We start from the raw sequence: 19,271 nt of genomic DNA on the forward strand, positions 1-19,271 counted from the left end.
TAAGGGGGAGGGGGAGCAGCCCCAAGTCGTAGTCCACATTGGCACTAACGACATAGGTAGGAAAGGGGACAAGGATGTCAGGCAGGCCTTTAGGGAGCTAGGATGGAAGCTCAGAGCGAGAACAAACAGAGTTGTTATCTCTGGGTGTTGCCCGTGCCACGTGATAGTGAGATGAGGAATAGGGAGAGAGAGCAATTAAACACGTGGCTACAGGGATGGTGCAGGCGGGAGGGATTCAGATTTCTGGATAACTGGGGCTCTTTCTGGGGAAGGTGGGACCTCTATAGACAGGATGGTCTACATCTGAACCTGAGGGGCACCAATATCCTGGGGGGGAGATTTGTTAGTACTCTTTGGGGGGGTTTAAACTAATTCAGCAGGGGCATGGGAACCTGGATTGTAGTTTTGGGGTGCGAGAGATTGAGAGTAGAGAGGTCAGGAGCACAGTTTTGACTTTGCAGGAGGGCGGCAGTGTTCAGGTCTGTGGTTTGAAGTGTGTCTATTTCAATGCCAGGAGTATACGAAATAAGGTAGGGGAACTGGCAGCATGGGTTGGTACCTGGGACTTCGATGTTGTGGCCATTTCGGAGACATGGATAGAGCAGGGACAGGAATGGTTGTTGCAGGTTCCGGGGTTTAGGTGCTTTAGTAAGGTCAGAGAAGGGGGCAAAAGAGGGGGAGGTGTGGCGCTGCTAGTCAAGGACAGTATTACGGTGGTAGAAAGGATGCAAGATGGGGACTCTTCTTCCGAGGTAGTATGGGCTGAGGTTAGAAACAGGAAAGGAGAGGTCACCCTGTTGGGAGTTTTCTATAGGCCACCTAATAGTTCTAGAGATGTAGAGGAAAGGATGGCGAAGATGATTCTGGAAAAGAGCGAAAGTAACAGGGTAGTTGTTATGGGAGACTTTAACTTTCCTAATATTGACTGGAAAAGATATAGTTCGAGTACATTGGATGGGTCGTTCTTTGTACAATGTGTGCAGGAGGGTTTTCTGACACAATATGTTGACAGGCCAACAAGAGGTGAGGCCACTTTGGATTTGGTTTTGGGTAATGAACCAGGCCAGGTGTTAGATCTGGAGGTAGGTGAACACTTTGGAGACAGTGACCACAATTCGGTGACCTTTACGTTAGTGATGGAAAGGGATAAGTATACCCCGCAGAGCAAGAGTTATAGCTGGGGGAAGGGCAATTATGATGCCATTAGACATGACTTAGGATGTGTTGGTTGGAGAAGTAGGCTGCAAGGGTTGGGCACACTGGATATGTGGAGCTTGTTCAAGGAACAGCTATTACATGTTCTTGATAAGTACGTACCAGTCAGGCAGGGAGGAAGGGGTCGAGCGAGGGAACCGTGGTTTACCAAAGAAGTGGAATCTCTTGTTAAGAGGAAGAAGGAGGCCTATGTGAAGATGAGGCGTGAAGTTTCAGTTGGGGCGCTTGATAGTTACAAGGAAGCGAGGAAGGATCTAAAGAGAGAGCTGAGACGAGCAAGGAGGGGACATGAGAAGTCTTTGGCAGGTAGGATCAAGGAAAACCCAAAAGCTTTCTATAGGTATGTCAGGAATAAAAGAATGACTAGGGTAAGAGTAGGGCCAGTCAAGGACAGTGGTGGGAAGTTGTGTGTGGAGGCTGAGGAGATAAGCGAGATACTAAATGAATACTTTTCGTCAGTATTCACTCAAGAAAAAGATAATATTGAGGAGGAGAATGCTGAGACCCAGGCTATTAGAATAGATGGCATTGAGGTGCGTAGGGAAGAAGTGTTGGCAATTCTGGACAAGGTGAAAATAGATAAGTCCCCGGGGCCGGATGGGATTTATCCTAGGATTCTCTGGGAAGCCAGGGAAGAGATTGCTGAGCCTTTGGCTTTGATTTTTAGGTCATCATTGGCTACAGGAATAGTGCCAGAGGACTGGAGGATAGCAAATGTGGTCCCTTTGTTCAAGAAGGGGAGTAGAGATAACCCCGGTAACTATAGGCCGGTGAGCCTAACGTCTGTGGTGGGTAAAGTCTTGGAGAGGATTATAAAAGATACGATTTATAATCATCTAGATAGGAATAATATGATTAGGGATAGTCAGCATGGTTTTGTGAAGGGTAGGTCATGCCTCACAAACCTTATCGAGTTCTTTGAGAAGGTGACTGAACAGGTAGACGAGGGTAGAGCAGTTGATGTGGTGTATATGGATTTCAGTAAAGCGTTTGATAAGGTTCCCCACGGTCGGCTATTGCAGAAAATACGGAGGCTGGGGATTGAGGGTGATTTAGAGATGTGGATCAGAAATTGGCTAGTTGAAAGAAGACAGAGAGTGGTAGTTGATGGGAAATGTTCAGAATGGAGTTCAGTTACGAGTGGCGTACCACAAGGATCTGTTCTGGGGCCGTTGCTGTTTGTCATTTTTATAAATGACCTAGAGGAGGGCGCAGAAGGATGGGTGAGTAAATTTGCAGACGACACTAAAGTCGGTGGAGTTGTAGACAGTGCGGAAGGATGTTGCAGGTTACAGAGGGACATAGATAAGCTGCAGAGCTGGGCTGAGAGGTGGCAAATGGAGTTTAATGTGGAGAAGTGTGAGGTGATTCACTTTGGAAAGAATAACAGAAATGCGGAATATTTGGCTAATGGTAAAATTCTTGGTAGTGTGGATGAGCAGAGGGATCTCGGTGTCCATGTACATAGATCCCTGAAAGTTGCCACCCAGGTTGATAGGGTTGTGAAGAAGGCCTATGGTGTGTTGGCCTTTATTGGTAGAGGGATTGAGTTCCGGAGCCATGAGGTCATGATGCAGCTGTACCAAACTCTGGTACGGCCGCATTTGGAGTATTGCGTACAGTTCTGGTCGCCTCATTATAGGAAGGACGTGGAAGCTTTGGAACGGGTGCAGAGGAGATTTACCAGGATGTTGCCTGGTATGGAGGGAAAATCTTATGAGGAAAGGCTGATGGACTTGAGGTTGTTTTCGTTAGAGAGAAGAAGGTTAAGAGGTGACTTAATAGAGGCATACAAAATGATCAGAGGGTTAGATAGGGTGGACAGCGAGAGCCTTCTCCCGCGGATGGAGGTGGCTAGCACGAGGGGACATAGCCTTAAATTGAGGGGTAATAGATATAGGACAGAGGTCAGAGGTGGGTTTTTTACGCAAAGAGTGGTGAGGCCGTGGAATGCCCTACCTGCAACAGTAGTGAACTCGCCAACATTGAGGGCATTTAAAAATTTATTGGATAAGCATATGGATGATAAGGGCATAGTGTAGGTTAGATGGCCTTTAGTTTTTTTTTTCCATGTCGGTGCAACATCGAGGGCCGAAGGGCCTGTACTGCGCTGTATCGTTCTATGTTCTATGTTCTAAGGAATCTTTTTGGCCTATAGTGTTTGGCTCAGGTAATCCAAAACTAGTCCAACTATGTTGATTTCTCTCCACAGCCTTGAAGCTTCCTCTGTTTCAAATAGTTCCTCAATTTTCCATAAATTGGTTTCTGTCTCAGCCTCTCTTTGTGAGATGATATTATTACACACTTCAGAAAATTTCTGTGTAAAGAAATTGGTCCTAGTTCCCCTCCTTGTTGAGTGACAATTTTAGGGTGAAATCCCTTAACTACTTATTTTCTCAGCCAGCCAAAATGGGCTGGATTCTTCTGTCCCGCCCGTCGCAACCCTGAACAGGCGCCGGAATGTGGCGACTAGGGGCTATTCACAGTAACTTCATTTGAAGCCTACTTGTGGCAATAAGCGATTTTCATTTCAAGATCGCCACGGTGAGATGCAGACAACGGAGAAAGCCATTGACCTCAGGCGGGATTCTCCGGTCGCTGGGCAGGCACAGCCGGAAAATCTTGCCCAATATCTTTCTCTATTCATGAAGAAATCTCTTTATAATTGAAAGACTCTTTGAAAATTTTGCCTTAATCTCCCCTATTCCATTGGTTAAAACTGCAATAATTTCTGGCATGATCTTTATTAATCTATGCTGCATGCGCTCTATAGCTTGAATGTAATTTCCATAATAGGATGCCTGAAACTGCGCTCTACGTTTAGTATCCTAACTATTGTTTAGTATAAATTGATTCTTCTTTACCATGTTAAATGCCCCTATTTCCGAAGTCTGGAAATACTTGCCTTTATAACTTTATTTGCTCGCATTTTCCAGAGAAATATCTATTTGAACTTTCAAATCCCTTTACCCATGAATAAGAATATGTACAAAAGAAGCAGGAGTATGCCATTTGGCCCTTTGGGTGTACTTCACCAATCAACAATACCATGGCTGAACATATATTTTAACTCCACTTTCCCGCACTAACCTCATATCCCTTAGGTATGTGTGTACTCAAAACTCTGTTGGCCTCTGCCTTAAATATATTCAATTCTGGGCTTTGACAGCTCCTTGTGGTGGAGATATCGAACGTTCACAACCCCTTTCATGGGCAGCACCCTCTCTCTTTCTTGGCGCTGTCTTTGTCATTGGTACCTGCATGAACCATGACAACTGGATACCTTCCCTGCTCCCCCCCCCCACCCCACACACACACACACACATCACGGTTTTCTCTAGCCCCTAGTACATGTTCTTAATCCTGGCATTTGTCAGGAATTACAGCCTCATTCATGCCTTTGTTACTTCTGAACATGACTACTCCTGTCTGGTCTTCCACATTCTATCTTCTCTAAACATTAAGTCATCCAAAACTTTTGTTGCCTGTGTCCTTACTTGCACCAAGTCCTATTCACCTACCATCCCTGTGCTCGCTGACCTATACTGACTTCCAGCCAAGAAATATCTTGATTTTAAATTTCTCATTCTCGTTTTCAAATCCATCCATGGCCTCACCCCTCACTAGCTCTTCCAGTCCCACGATGCTGCACGATATCTGCAATCATCTAATCCTGGCCTCTTGAGCATCCCTAATTTTAATTGCTCAACCATTGGTGGAATTCCTTCAGCTGCCTAGGCCCTAAGTTTATGAACTCCCTTCCTAAACCTCTCTGACTCTCTATCTTCCTGTACAATGCTTCTTGAAACTTGCATCTTTAACAGGTTTTTGACCACCTGCCCTGATATCACCTTGTGGGGCTCAGTGACTAATCTTCGCTTTATAACTCACCAATGAAGCAATTTGGGGACATTTTCTTACATTAAAGATGCTATATTTATATAAATTGTTGCCACATTTAAATGTACGGTGGCGCAGTGGTTAGCATTGCTGCCGCATGGTGCCATGGTCCCAGATTCGGCCCTGGGTCACTGTCCGTGTGGAGTTTGCACATTCTCCCCGTGTTTGTGTGGGTTTCGCCCCCACAACCCAAAAGATGTGCAGGGTAGGTGGATTGGCCGCTCTAAATTGCCCCTTAATTGGAAAAAATGAATTGGGTAATCTAATTTTTTTTTTAAATTACTGCATTTAAAATGAATAGAACTCTCAAGGCTGTATAGTAAAGTAAGGATTTGGCTAAAATAAGCCGAATGCATTAGGAAAGGTACAGAGGACTTAACAAAGGGGCATTAGTGACTACAGTGACATCAGTCAAAAATAGCAAAAAGTTAAAGCTAAAGGCACTGTATCTCAACAAGTGAAGCATTTTCACAAAAATAGAATTAATAGCACAGATAGAAATAAATGAGTTTGATCTAAACTGTTACAGAAATGTGTTTGCAGAGTGAATGAGCTTGGGAATTCCCTATCACACGATATTTGATTTTGAGGAGATAGGTAAAATCGAACATGAGGAGGGGTAGCCCTGGTGGAGAGAAAGGATCGTTGCTTGAAAAATGGAGATGCAAAATCTATTTGGTGGAGCTAAGAAACAAAGGGAAACATACACTAGTGGGTGTAGTTTGTAGGTCTCCCTATCATTAACTGTAGTGATGGGTAGCGTATAAATCAGGGAATTCAGGGTGCGTGTAACAAAAGCAATTATGGGATGGCTTTAATCTTTATACAGACTGGGCAACCAAATTTATCGTAATGGTGCAGGGGGGGAGTTTATGGAATGCATTCAAGGTAGCTTTCTATTGTATATTAAGAAACAACGAGGGAACAGGATATTTTAGATCTAGTACTGTGCAGTAGGACAAGGTTAATTGCTATTCTTGTAGTAAAGAAACCCCAAGAGTGAGCATATAGTAAACATTCACTCCCTCCACCACCGATGTACGGTGTCAGCAATGTGTACCATCTTTAGGATACACTGCAGCAACTGACCAAGGCTTCAACAGCACCTTCCAAACCCACAAGCTCTACCACCTGGAAGGAAAAGAAAAGCAGATGCATGGGTACAGCATCATCTGAAAGTTCCCCTCCAAGCCACACACCATCCTACTTTGGAAACATTCCAACTGGATTAAAGTCCTGGAATTCCCTTCTTAACAGCACTGTCGGAGTGCCCACAGAAGGTGGACTGCAGTAGATCAGGAAGGCAGTTCGCTACCACCACCTCGAGGGCAATTTGGAGTGAGCAACAAATGCTAACCTTGCCAATGACATCCATATCCCATTAAATAATTTTTATAAAAGGACCCGATGGTGCTTCATGTGTTCCAAGCAAATCTGTCAGTAAATGCTAAACCATATCTGTCCGCTATACCCATTCAAATTTGTTTTTGAAGTCAAGAGAATGGATGTACAGCAGACATTGCCAGGGCGGGAAAGTGTAATGGCTTTATTGGGGATTATTCATAGAGTCATTTTTTTTTTTTTAAATTTAGATTACCCAATTATTTTTTCCAATTAAGGGGCAATTTAGCGTGGCCAATCCACCTACTCTGCACATTTTTGGGTTGTGGGGGCGAAACCCACGCAGACACGGGGAGAATGTGCAAACTCCACACGGACAGTGACCCAGAGCCGGGATCGAACCTGGGACCTCAGCGCCGTGAGGCGGTTGTGCTAACCACTAGGCCACCGTGCTGCCCTATTCATAGAGTCATAATAGCACATAAGGAGTCCAGTAAACTCAACTTTGTAGAGCAATCCAGTTGGTCCCATTTCCCTATTCTAGCTTTGTAACCTTGCAGGTTTATTTCTTCAGGTGTTCATCCAATTTCCTTTTGAAATAATTAATCTCCCCTTCCACCATTCTCATACCACTGAGTTCCAGGTCATTGCCACGCACTTGATTAAAAAATAAGTTCTTCCTCTCATTCACATATGTCCCTTGGCCAAAACCTTAAACCTGTGTCCCCTAATCCCATCAGCTACTGTGAACAACTTTTCTTTATCTACATTACCTGTTATTATGTTGTACACCTCTATCAAATTTCTCCTCACTCAACCCCAGCTTCTCTGACCTCACCTCGTAGGGCATCAAAAGTGGAAGTGAGGATGCATTTGAGCAAATTATTAACTACAGAAATATTGGGGCAGTTAGGGGGGAGCATTATAGAACCATAGAATCCCTACTGTGTAGCAAGAGGCTATTTGGCCCATTGAGTCTGTACCGACCCTCTAAAAGAAGACCTCACCTACCCTGCACATCTTTAGACTGTGGGGAAACCAGAGCACTCCGGAGAAAACCCACACAGACACGGGGGAGTGTGCAAACTCCACACACAGTCACCCAAGGCTGGAATTGAATTTGGGTCTCTGGCACTGTGAGGCAGCAGTGCTAACAACTGTGCCATCCGAGGCTAGACAGCTGGGATTTTGGAAATGCCCTCCCCTGAATCTTTCTATCTCAAACACCTACTTTATATTAAAGCCCAGCTGTTGCCATAGTTAGGTGATCACCAGAACACTTGTCCCAGCCCACTTTAAGTGGAAACCAACGGAACAGAACAGCTCCCATTTTTTCCAGCAACGGTGCCAGTGCCCATGAAGCAAGCCAATCGAGTAATTATTACCTGTGAGTTTCTGCATTTTATTTTGGACCCTAACTCAAATTTTCTGAGCAGAACCTCATTTCTAGGTCTACTTATGTTGTCTCCTACCTGGACCATGACCACTGGATCCTGCCCCTTCCCGCACCCAGTTTTTTTTTTTCCAGCTTTAATCCTGGTAACAGACAGGAAGTCCAATCCTTGCTACCTAGTCCCAAATGTAGAGAACAGTATTTATTAATTTATCTCCTCTTCCGCCCATCCCCAACTCCCTCCCTCCTCACCAACTATACTGTCTCCCAGCACTACCTCATTCCTTTTCACTCATCCCACTTGAATAGCCATGATGTCAAAGTCAGTTTGCTTATCCACACTGAAGATTTTTGCTCTCGTCTGCACAGACTGCTAGAACTGTGAATCTGTTGGATTAGGGCAATGGTTGAGGCTCTTGCAGCATTGAACCTGGGATCTCCTCACCTGACAGACAGTCAATCCCTCCTGACCCTGACCACTAACCAGACCTGTACTACTTGCTAACCTAAGTGTGACTGCCTCCTGAAGCAGTGTGGAGGTAAAACCTACCTGATGTCCCGCAAAAACTGCACCTATGAGCAGGAGATCCACCGTATGTAGATTATAGACGACTAATGATTTTTAATTTCTAACCTTTAAACAAAGAATAATTTTTAAAATTTGCTTTGTGGTTAGAAGCTGTGCTCAGAACTGGTTAAATTTGAAATATCTGACTCTTTTTTGCTAGGTCAATTGAGCAGACAGGTGGTGTGCACAGCGAGAGGACCTACAATCGTAGACAAAAAGAAGATAAAGTTCAGGATCGATCTAGGAAAGTGTGGCAATATGGCAAAAAGGAAAATGCTAATATATATACAAAACCTGACTTTTATCTTAAAGAGGCAGAAAATGGTAATTATGCAGCTTGTTATTTTTTCTTGAAATTCTAATATGTTCAGCTGGCCTAAATTGAAATAGCTCTATTATAATGGGATAAATTTAATTAAGTCAATACTGTAATTGGAGGTATTTCATATTCCTAATTCAAGCTCATATTCTACAGTGTAACAGCACAGTTAAATGTTAAACACAGTAACTTTAACTTGTAGATGTCTTAATACGTAGAATAGGCCTTCACTAGACTGATCATTTTTAAATTAAGCTTGTTCCATGCATAACACTGCAAGCTTTAAATCTTGATGAATTAAAATAACTTTTTTGCTGAACATTGCTGAAGTGTTGTGCTGGGTCTTTGTTTAGGGCACTGTTGTCCAAATTGGAAGGTTTTACTTGGGAAAGTACGTTCTGGTGAATCCAGCTCTGATTCTGGCAGTTCGTCGGATAGCGTGAGAGCAAGCCGTGATAGCTGGGGAAGCTGGAGCAGCAGTAGTTCTGAGGGAGAAAAGGATCAAAGTATCAATGCCAAATTGCACTTTGTATCTTCCACTGCACAGAGTAAGTAAAGACTTTAAAATACATTCTTATTTGTAAATTATAATTCAAGACTGGATTAGATGGTAGATTTTTGCCTTTCAGACTTCTGCTCAAATGCTTCCCAGCCTGAAGAGTGGAAGTCAAAAGCAAATTACTGCAGATGCTGGAATCTGAAACAAAAACAGAAAATAATAGGCAATCTCAGCAGGTCTGACAGCATCTGTGGAGAGAGAATGGCGCTAACGTTTCGAGTCTGGATGAGTCATCCAGACTCTAAACATTATGGGCGCAATTCTCCGCTCTCACGAAAATTCGGAGAATAGCGGGCGGCGTAAATGTTTACGGACACGCTGGTCCGACGCCCTCCTGCTATTCTCTCCCCCCCACGGCCGCCCCCCGACACGAATCGCTGCTCGCCGTTTTTTTACGGCGAGCAGCTATTCACCCCTGGCCGATGGGCCGATTTCCAAGGCCTTTACGGCCGTTTTTATGAACGTAAAACACACCTGGTCTGACCGTTCGTAAAAACGGCCGTAAAGTCCCGATCTGGGGAACCATGGCACCGATTGGCATGGCAGTACCACGGCCGTGCCAAGGGTGCCATGGGCCCGCGATCGGTGCCCACCGATCGCAGGCAGCGGGTACTTACCCCGCGCACTCTTTCTCCCTCCGCCGCCCCGCTGGATCCATTTGCGGGGCGGCTGAGGGGCATACCAGCCCGCGCATGCGTGGGTTTCACGCATATGCGTGATGACGTCATCCGCGCATTCGTGGGTTGGAGTCGTCAAATCCGCGCATGCGCGGCTGACGTCACCTGACGCGCCAGCCGTCGCTAACTCTGGCTAGCGGGCTTAACGAAATTCGTTAAGCCCGCGATGCCGGAGTTCACGGCCGCGCGATACTAGCCCCGACCGGGGAGCTAAATCGGTTCCCGGTCGGGGGGGCGGAGGCTGGCGTCAAACGCGCCCGTTTTTGACGCCAGCTTCCCACGTTTTCGTAACTCGGGAGAATCGCGCCCTATCTCTCTCCCTCAACTGCTGCTGTCAGACCTGCTGAGATTGCCCAGTATTTTCTGTTTTTGTTCTAACAGTGGAAGGTTTATTTATCTGTGAAATGAGTTTAGATGGTGTTAATCTTGTTCCTAATCAGTATTGGCCAGCCGCACAAAACAGCCTCGCTTTAGCATTAGTCATGCCACCAAGACATTTCTAAGGATGATTGCTGTGGGGAATGAGTGCACAGGTGCAGTCAGTGACGCTGTTCTGAGGTTGGGTCTAAGGCACATCAGTGGTGATTTTAGCTCTACCTGCCTGATATAAATTAGGTGGGCAAGCAATGACAGTCAGCCAAGAGACCTTCCTTCCAACATACCATTCCTCTTAAGACTGTTCTTCTGAACAGGCAGCACTACCACCAAGCTAACATTGGTGACAGCTTTTTAAATATTCAGATTGAGATAGAGTGAGTTAATCAGGCCCTAACTATACTTCATTAGGATCATGAATTGGAGGCTGGTGAAGTTAACAGGAAAAGCAGCTGGGGCCAGAAGAAGCCCGATCAGATATGATATTTTAACTTGTCTACTGGGGCCAATAGAGGGCGGCACGTTGGCACAGTAGTTAGCACTGCTGCCTCACTGCACCGAGGATCCGGGTTCGATCCGGCCCCAGGTCACTGTCCGTGTGTAGTTTGTACATTCTCCGTGTGTCTGCATGGGTCTCACCCCCACAACTCAAAGATGTGCAGGGTAGGTCGATTGGGCATGCTAAATTGCCCCTTAATTGAATAAAATAACGGGGCCAATAGGAACGGGAGTATTTCTCCAGCTTCCACAAGGAAAGTTTAGACCTTGCTCGCTTTGAACTCTTTCCCACACACCCTGCCTTCCATACCTTCAAGATCCTGGTGAAAGCTCCACCCCATGATTATCTATGGAAGCTGGAACCTGGGAACCTTGGCACTGCCAGCCTGGCACCTTGGAACTGCTATCCGGTCACTGCCAGGGTGCCTGGTTGGTGCTGGCAGAGGCACTGCCAGGGTACCTGGGTCACACTGACCAGGGCAACTGACAGGTGGCAGCTTGCCATGGATCTGGTCATGGGGTGCCCTGCCTTGAAGAGGTGGAGTGAGGGGGGGGCTTGATGATCCCCTAAGAGTTAAGTTCGTTGGGGGGGGTGGGGGAGCTGTCGAGAGGCCACGTTTAGGATTCCAAGGGCGGGTCGAGAGATCGGAGCAGCATTTAAAAAAGGAAGTGAGGCAAGTGTGGCCTCTGCGGGATGTTCACCGCTCAGACCAAAATAAAAACTGCGGCGTCGAGAAACACTGCTATACGCACCCAGAATTGGACCCTGGATTTTGGGCTTTAATCCGTCCTTATATCTATAAAATTCTGAAAATTAATGTTGTTTATAAATTAAGTCAAGAAAAGTGCACCTGCATATACTGTGTTTTTAAATTTTAAATATTGTCTTTAGGGGAGAGGATTTTCCAGCAGGCTTCTCCATTTTATAGCCCGACTTTACAAGAACTTCACAGTCCAGGACGTAGGAGGTAACAATAAATATCATTTTTTTAAAACAAAATGTTACATTATATAAAATGTTGCTAGAATTTTATATTTCCTTTCTATTTTGTAAAAGGCTTGCTCATTTCAGCCAATTGCCCAGTAACAATGTACATTTAAGAGGAGATCCACAGCCCTCAACTCTCCAAGATAAAAGCCATTGCCCCTCCTTCGCTGCAGTCGCTGCAGGTTTAAAGAAAAGTCCAGGTAAGAAGCAGATTGTGCGTTAGAAAGCAATGAGTAATTTAGAATTGTTAGTAAATGCGTTTGGTCTTCTAAAGATAAAAAACAGCATTTGATGACATTTAACCCTTGAGAAAACTGAAGTTAACATAGAACAGTACAGCACAGAACAGGCCCTTCGGCCCTCGATGTTGTGCCGAGCAATGATCACCCTACTCAAACCCACGTATCCACCCTATACCCGTAACCCAACAACCCCCTCTTAACCTTACTTTTAGGACACTATGGGCAATTTAGCATGGCCAATCCACCTAACCCGCACACCTTTGGACTGTGGGAGGAAACCGGAGCACCCGGAGGAAACCCACGCAGTCACGGGGAGGATGTGCAGACTCCGCACAGACAGTGACCCAGCCAGGAACCGAACCTGGGACCCTGGAGCTGTGAAGCATTTATGCTAACCACCATGCTACCATGCTGCCCTTGGATTGCCATTCTTTTCCAATGCTCCAGCCCCTCGCTGGCATCAGAATCAAGGTTCGTGCCCCGTGCTAGTGGGAATATGCAATAGGCTATTAAGACCCATTTGCATCCACTTAGCCGGCCCAGCACCATGGGCGAGATTCTCCGCAAATGCGGAGAATCATAAAGGCTGCCGTGGGACAGGCTGTGACCCACGGCAGCCTTCACGCCCACTTCCGGGGCCTATTCTCCCCCCTGGGCGGGGCTAGGAGCGCGGCAGCGAGCAGGTGTGTTTGCTGCCGTGTTGAAACGGGCGTGAAGGCCCAGCCGCTCGGCCCATCGGCCTCGGAGAATCGGCGCTCGCCGTACAAAACGCCGTAAGAATAGCGGGAGGGCGTGAAAAATGTCGGGAGGCCCTCCCGCTATTCTCCCACCCGGCGTGGGGGGTGGAGAATCGCGCCCCCTATTTTCCGGGCACGTGATTCTCCGGTCTCCTGAGCCGGGAATCAGGTGAGCAAGAATTACTACTGCTATTGACAAACGTGGACCTCGCGGATAATTCTTCCAAGAGAGTGGCCCCCAAAGTTCATCCGAGGGTCCTTCCCCCCAACAGGGACCCCCTAAATAAAGGGACACTCTCCTGAACACTTCAAAATACATAAGCGTGAAGGGAGGTGACTGGAAAGCTCTTGATTCTGTTTGAATTTCTGTGTCTGAGGCAGCAGGTGCATTGCCCAGGTGAGTGTTAAAGCGGTAACATTTTTCATTGCCTTTGTCTGGACTCCTCTAGGGGGGCTACCTGACAGACCTCTCTCTTCTAGAGGGTCTGTGGGAGGGCCTCTTTATTTAGGGCAGCGTTTATTAAATTCTGGTTCGTGCCCACAGCTAGGTTGTGGGTGTATGTCGGGAGGGTCGCAGAGCGATCAGTTGGGGTGTCCTTGTTCGCAGGAGAAGCACCCAAAGACGTGACTGGCTTTCAAGAAAGCCGGCCGTTCTGTGCATGCGTGCCTCCTCAAGTGGATCCGGCTGTGCACAGACCTGGAGCCCAGCGTAGCAGATCACCGCTGTCTGATGTCAGCAAGCTACCCAGGACCAAATTTTTTTTTTTTTTTTAAACGTTGAGACGTCCCGCCAGAAGCAGCTGCAGTGAGCAGGTCATGTGCCCGGCACGTACACTGATATCACTTGCCCTGTACGTCCTTGCTTTGGGCGCAAATTCACAGAGGAGAGATTCCTCTACTTTGCAGCTGCCAGCAAGAAAGGCAACAACACTGAAGAATTGAAAATGGATGGTTTCAGAATAAGGAAGAGATGGCCAGGGTCTCTCAACTAAATCTGCTGGAGTGAGCTGCTTAGAAGAGACCATGGCAGGATAAAGCAGTGCTAGTGTAAACTCCAGGACCTCTAGTGGAGAGCCCATTAAGAAGAAGCTGAAACTAGAAACAAAGCAGCATAAAGATGATTTCTTGACATGCAGCTTTATTAATTGTTCCAATGCAAAACAGGATGCAAAGTCCATGTGTGTTATATGTAAGGAAGTACTGGCAAATTGATTGATGTTTCAGATTTTGAAAGAAGTGGTAGGTCAAAAATTCCTTTTTGAGGTTGAGACCCCAGAGTCTGTTATTAATTTACAGCTGACTCCAAATGTACCTGACCTGTGACAGCACATTAAAAACACAGCAAAAGCCCATGAGGCTGTTAGCATTCTGGAATGTCACCTTCTTGGAGTATCCAATGCTGAGTAAAATGAGCATTTTGTTGCTATTGCCCTTCACAACGCCCTACATGTGCAAGGTTCGATTTTCCATCCTCACAAAGGTGAAGACTGCACAAAGGAACGGGTTGAAGTCTGCGCCTGATATGCGCATTGCCCTCTTCTCCTAAGAACGTGATTGGAGTGAGATCGTTAGTGACAAGCAGGCAGACTCATCTGTAAGAGAAAATGGTGGGTAACGAAGGTCAGCCGTAGTGGGTCACGAAGGTCGGTCGGCGTGAGTCCTGAAGGTTGGCCGGTTGGTGAAAGTGGGTTCCGGGAATAAACGTTTGGAAAATACTGATTTAGGGGGTCTCTGAGGGTGATCCCTTTCGTTAGGTGGTCCCTTGGTTCAGGAGGTCTTTGTGGGGGTGAGAGAGTCGGGTAGCCCCCACCCCCGTACTTGAAGGGGAGGGGGGAGACCCAGAAAATCCAGTGGTTGCGGCCTGATCTGCGCAGCACTGCAGGGGTCGGAGGGTGACCAGCCGCGGGACATCGCTATCGGGTAGCCCCATCAAAATGGATTTGCATGGCGAAGGTTTGGAAATCACTTCCTCGTTTGCGCCACAGTTTCAACTAATGCCATATCTGATGTATGTTTGTGCCTCAGGACATTTATGTAACTAAATTCTGGATTTAAAATCTTGGCCTGCTGGCTAAACCAAATGCTTGTTAAATTATGTTCAGTTATGTTTCATCTTTAATGCATCACCACTCTCTCCCACCTGCTGCATTCAAATATTGGTATGTAACCTTTTTTGAAGTGTTGGCATAATCTGTCTTGAATCTATTTTATGATAATCATGTGAGAAATACCATGATTTAAAAACTTGAGGAGAATTGTCTAGCCAAGGCCGCTGAAGAAACTTCTTTCGCTAAAATCTCTTGCTTTCCTTGCAAGGACTGTTACCATTCAAGATAGCATATGATTCAGTTACAAATTACTTTTCTTTACAAACTTCTGATAGTTTTTATGTTTTCAGTCAATGTTTATGCTGTAATTTCTTTTACAGTATTTGCGTTTTAATTTTAAATAATCTAAGCAGTACTGAGAGTTGGTATTTAATAAGTATTCAATTCAGGTTTCTGTTGTCCATTAGAAAGATTTTTTGAACAGAAATGCCCAGTTCATCAAGTAATAATTAAGAAACTCTCTTGATCCATCGATTGTCCCTTTGTATTGGAAAATTGTATGTGAAACTCAATTTTTCATGAAAGGAGAGAGAGAAAAAACAGGAAATTGTAGACCTGTTAATCCCAAACGTGTTGTGAGGACGTTATTGGAATCTATGATTATGGACAGATTGAGCACTTAGACAAATTTCAGCTGATTAGAGAGAGTGAATCTGGATTTGTAAAGGGTAGTTACTGCCTAATGGACCTAATTGAAACTTAGGAATTAACAAAGTAGCAGACGGAGATGTCTGCGAATGTACTTTATACGGACTTTCAGAAGGTATTGACGAGGCTCCAATTAAGAGTCTTTTTTCTAAAATTTAAATTCATTGAATTGAAGACAAATTATTGACTTGTTCAGAGATTTTAAATTTTTTTTATTCCAAACGCATTCAACAGAATAACACAGCCTTAACATCTGACATGTTTGTACATTTTTCCCTCGTTCCACCGCCCCGACAAACAGCTCCTCAGAATTAGCTATGAACGGCTTCCATCATACCTCAAAATCCTCCTCATCCTTAATCAAATGTGATTTTCTCCAACATAAGAAACTCGTACAAGCCTTCCAACCATGTCACAATTGGGCAGCACAGTATCATAGTAGTTAGCACAGTTGCTTCACAGTTCCAGGGTCCCAGGTTCGATTCCTGGCTTGGGTCACTGTCTGTGTGGAGTCTGCACATTCTCCCTGTGTCTGCATCGGTTTCCTCCGGGTGCTCCGGTTTCCTCCCACAGTCCAAAGATGTGCGGGTTAGGTAGATTGGCAATGCTACATTTCCCTTGGTGTCCAAAAAGATTAAGTGGGGTTACGGGGATAGGGTGGGGGTGTGGGCTTGAGTAGGGTATTCTTTCCAAGAGGCGGTGCAGATTCGATGGGCCGAATGGCCTCCTTCTGTACTGTAAATTCTATTACTATAATCCCCGGTGGCATGGCCAACCTTCAATTAAAAATTTTCCACTGCCGGGTCATGAGAGAGGTGAAGGCCACGACAGTGGCCATTTCCCCATCATCAGCTCCGTTAACTCCGACACCCCAAAGATCGGCAACATACGATCGGCTTCATCTCAACCTCTGCAATCCTAGATATGTTCCCCAACACCGCCTCCCAAAAGCACTCCAACTCCTCACACCCTCAGAACATAGGAGCATGGTTTGCTAGCCCCCTTCCACTTCTCTCACACCTGTCCTCTACCTCCGGAAAAAAAGCACTTATCTGGGCCGATCCCCAATCCTGCCATGCTTCCCTTCATCCGCGAGCAACATTTTCTCCAAAAGTGCCCTTTTCCGCATTTGCTGCCCAATAGCGATGCAACAAATTCTGGAGCGCCCCCCCCTTCCCGCCTTGGCCTTTGCAACAGCGACCTCTTCATCTCGGCATCTTCCCTGGCCACACAAGTGCTGAGATTAACACATCTACCCTACGGAAAAGGCCTTGGGGAGGAAAATGAGGAGGGGCTGGAACACAAACAGGAATTTTGACAGTATATTCATCTTCACCTCCTACACCCACCCTGCCAGTGTCAGGTGCAGCGTATCCCACCTTTTAAGGTTCCCCTTAATCTCCTCCACCAACCCGCCAAGTTTCACCTCTGCATCGTGACCAACTCATGCATTACCTGGATCCCCAAGTACTGGAACCGCTCCCTTGCCACCAAAAATGGCAGGGCCCCGAGGTTCTCCCCGCCCCGCATCATTCACCGGAAACACCTCACTTTTCCCAACACTCAATTTATAGCCTGAAAAGGCCCCAACCCTCTCCAGTAAGCCCATGATTCTGCCCATGCTTTCTAACGGGTCCGTCACGAACAGCAACAGGCCATTGGCATACAATGACATAGATTGTTCCCTGCCCCCCTCTCAAGCCCCTGCCGCTCAGCCGAGGCCCGAATTGCCATCACCAGGGGCTCAATCAGCAATGCGAACAGCGGGGACAATGGACACCCCTGCCGAGTTCCCCTGTGCAACCCGAAATGCCCTGAGTTTGTCACATTTGTTCGCAGCCTTGCTATGGGGGATGCATACAGCAACCGAACTCGCGCCACAAACCTAGGCCTGAACCCAAACCTCCCCTGGATTTCAACAAATATATCCACTCTACCCGGTCAAAGGCATTTTCTGCGTCCATTGACGCAATCGCCTCTGGACTTGCCCCACTGACGGGGTCATAATTACATTTAACAATCTCCTAATGTTAACAGAGAGCTGCCTCCCCTTCACAAACCCCGCTTGATCCTCCGAGACCACCACCGGTACGCACCCCTCCAACCTTCTTGCCAATACCTTTACCAGGGCTTTCACATACGCATTCAGCAGTGAGATGGGCCTATAGGACTAGCACTCCAATGGATCCTTCCCCTTTCTCAGGATAAGCAACATCGATGCCAGCGATAGCTTAGCCGGCAATAACTCCTTCTCACGCCCACCCCTTCTCCACTGCTTCATTATACATGCCCAACATTGCTTGTCGCCGCAGCTGATGGGCCAACATGCGGCTCGCCTTCTCACCATACTAATACTATATCCCTCGCAGACCCTCTGCCCTTCCCGTTGTCAACCGGTCAAACTGCCTCTGCAACTTCTCTCATTCATCGAACAACTCCTCCATGGGGGCCACAGAGTATCTTCTATCCACCTTAACTATCTCGTCCAACAGTCGCTGATGCTCCTCCCTCCCCATCCCCATATGGGGCTGGTTTAGCACACTGGGCTAAATAGCTGGCTTTTAAAGCAGACCAAGGCAGGCCAGCAGCACGTTCAATTCCGGTACCAGCCTTCCCGAACAGGTGCCGGAATGTGGCGACTAAGTGCTTTTCGGAGTAACTTCATTGAAGCCTACTTGTGACAATAAGCGATTTTCATTTTTTCATTTTCATTCATCTTATCCTTATGGGACTTGAATGAAATAATTCCAGCCTCCACGGATCCACCAATGCCCAAACCTCCACGGATCCACCATCCCCATCCTCTCCATAGACCCTCCCAGCTCTTGTGTCATTCCTGACCTCCTCATTGACTTAGGGCTCGACCTATCCACTCTCAGCTCCAGTACACGATTAGAATCCCCCTCCATGATTAACTGGTGAGAGTCCAAGTCCTGAATCGTCCCTAAATGCCTCTTCATGAATCCGGCATCATCCTAATTAGCCACAGACACATTCACCAACTTCACTGAAGTCTCCACTAGCACCCCAATAACTATCAGAACCCCACCCAGCCCCCGGTCTCGCACTTCCCTCGTCTCCATAAACTCAATTTTCTTGTTCAACCATATGGCGACCCCCCTTCGACTTCAAGTCAAACCCGGAGTGGAACCCTTGCCCCGCCCACCCCTTCTTCAACCTCATCTGATCTTTCACCCAGAGATGCGTGACCTGCAAGAAAATCACCTCTTTTCAAGTGCGCAAACACCCAGGCCCGTGGATATTTCCTGTCACAATTCGGACCGTAATGGTACGAGGAGCACAAGGGGAGATAAACTTTCTGTAGGTGGGGGACATAAAATCAGAGAATAGTAGAGTACAAAAGGAGACAATCTGTGTCACCTCTTTCAAAAAGCAATCCAACTGGGCCCATTTCCCTCCAATCTGTTTCTCCGAGTATTTATCTAACTCCCTTTTGGAAGGTCACTATTAAATCTGCATTGACAGCCCTGGTTGTCCCCATCTGGTTTTGCATTCAGAATCTTACCAGCTCGTTGCCCGAAAAAGGTTTATCTTCATGTCACAATGGTTTTTTAAAATCAATCGCTTGAAGCCTCTGTTGTGTTGTTATTCATCTTCCTTTTTATTTGCTCCAGCTAAATACTCCCATCAAGTCCTCGTGAGGCATACAACTCTATCCATGTAACTGAAATCTGTCTTCTAG

At 46.4% G+C, this 19,271-nt stretch overlaps 1 protein-coding gene across 2 annotated transcripts in view; it reads left to right on the plus strand.

The window, feature by feature from the left end:
* tmem131l (transmembrane 131 like) overlaps nt 1-19,271 on the plus strand; it is a 209,914-nt gene that overhangs the window by 181,913 nt on the left and 8,730 nt on the right. For both annotated transcript variants that reach the window (XM_038792026.1, XM_038792027.1), the window contains 4 exons: nt 8,578-8,741; nt 9,090-9,284; nt 11,738-11,813; nt 11,903-12,033. In XM_038792026.1, coding sequence (XP_038647954.1) covers nt 8,578-8,741; nt 9,090-9,284; nt 11,738-11,813; nt 11,903-12,033 — 566 coding nt within the window. The remainder of the gene's footprint in view (nt 1-8,577; nt 8,742-9,089; nt 9,285-11,737; nt 11,814-11,902; nt 12,034-19,271) is intronic.

The sequence above is a fragment of the Scyliorhinus canicula genome, chromosome 3, assembly GCF_902713615.1.
Source record: "Scyliorhinus canicula chromosome 3, sScyCan1.1, whole genome shotgun sequence".
NCBI lineage: Eukaryota > Metazoa > Chordata > Chondrichthyes > Carcharhiniformes > Scyliorhinidae > Scyliorhinus > Scyliorhinus canicula.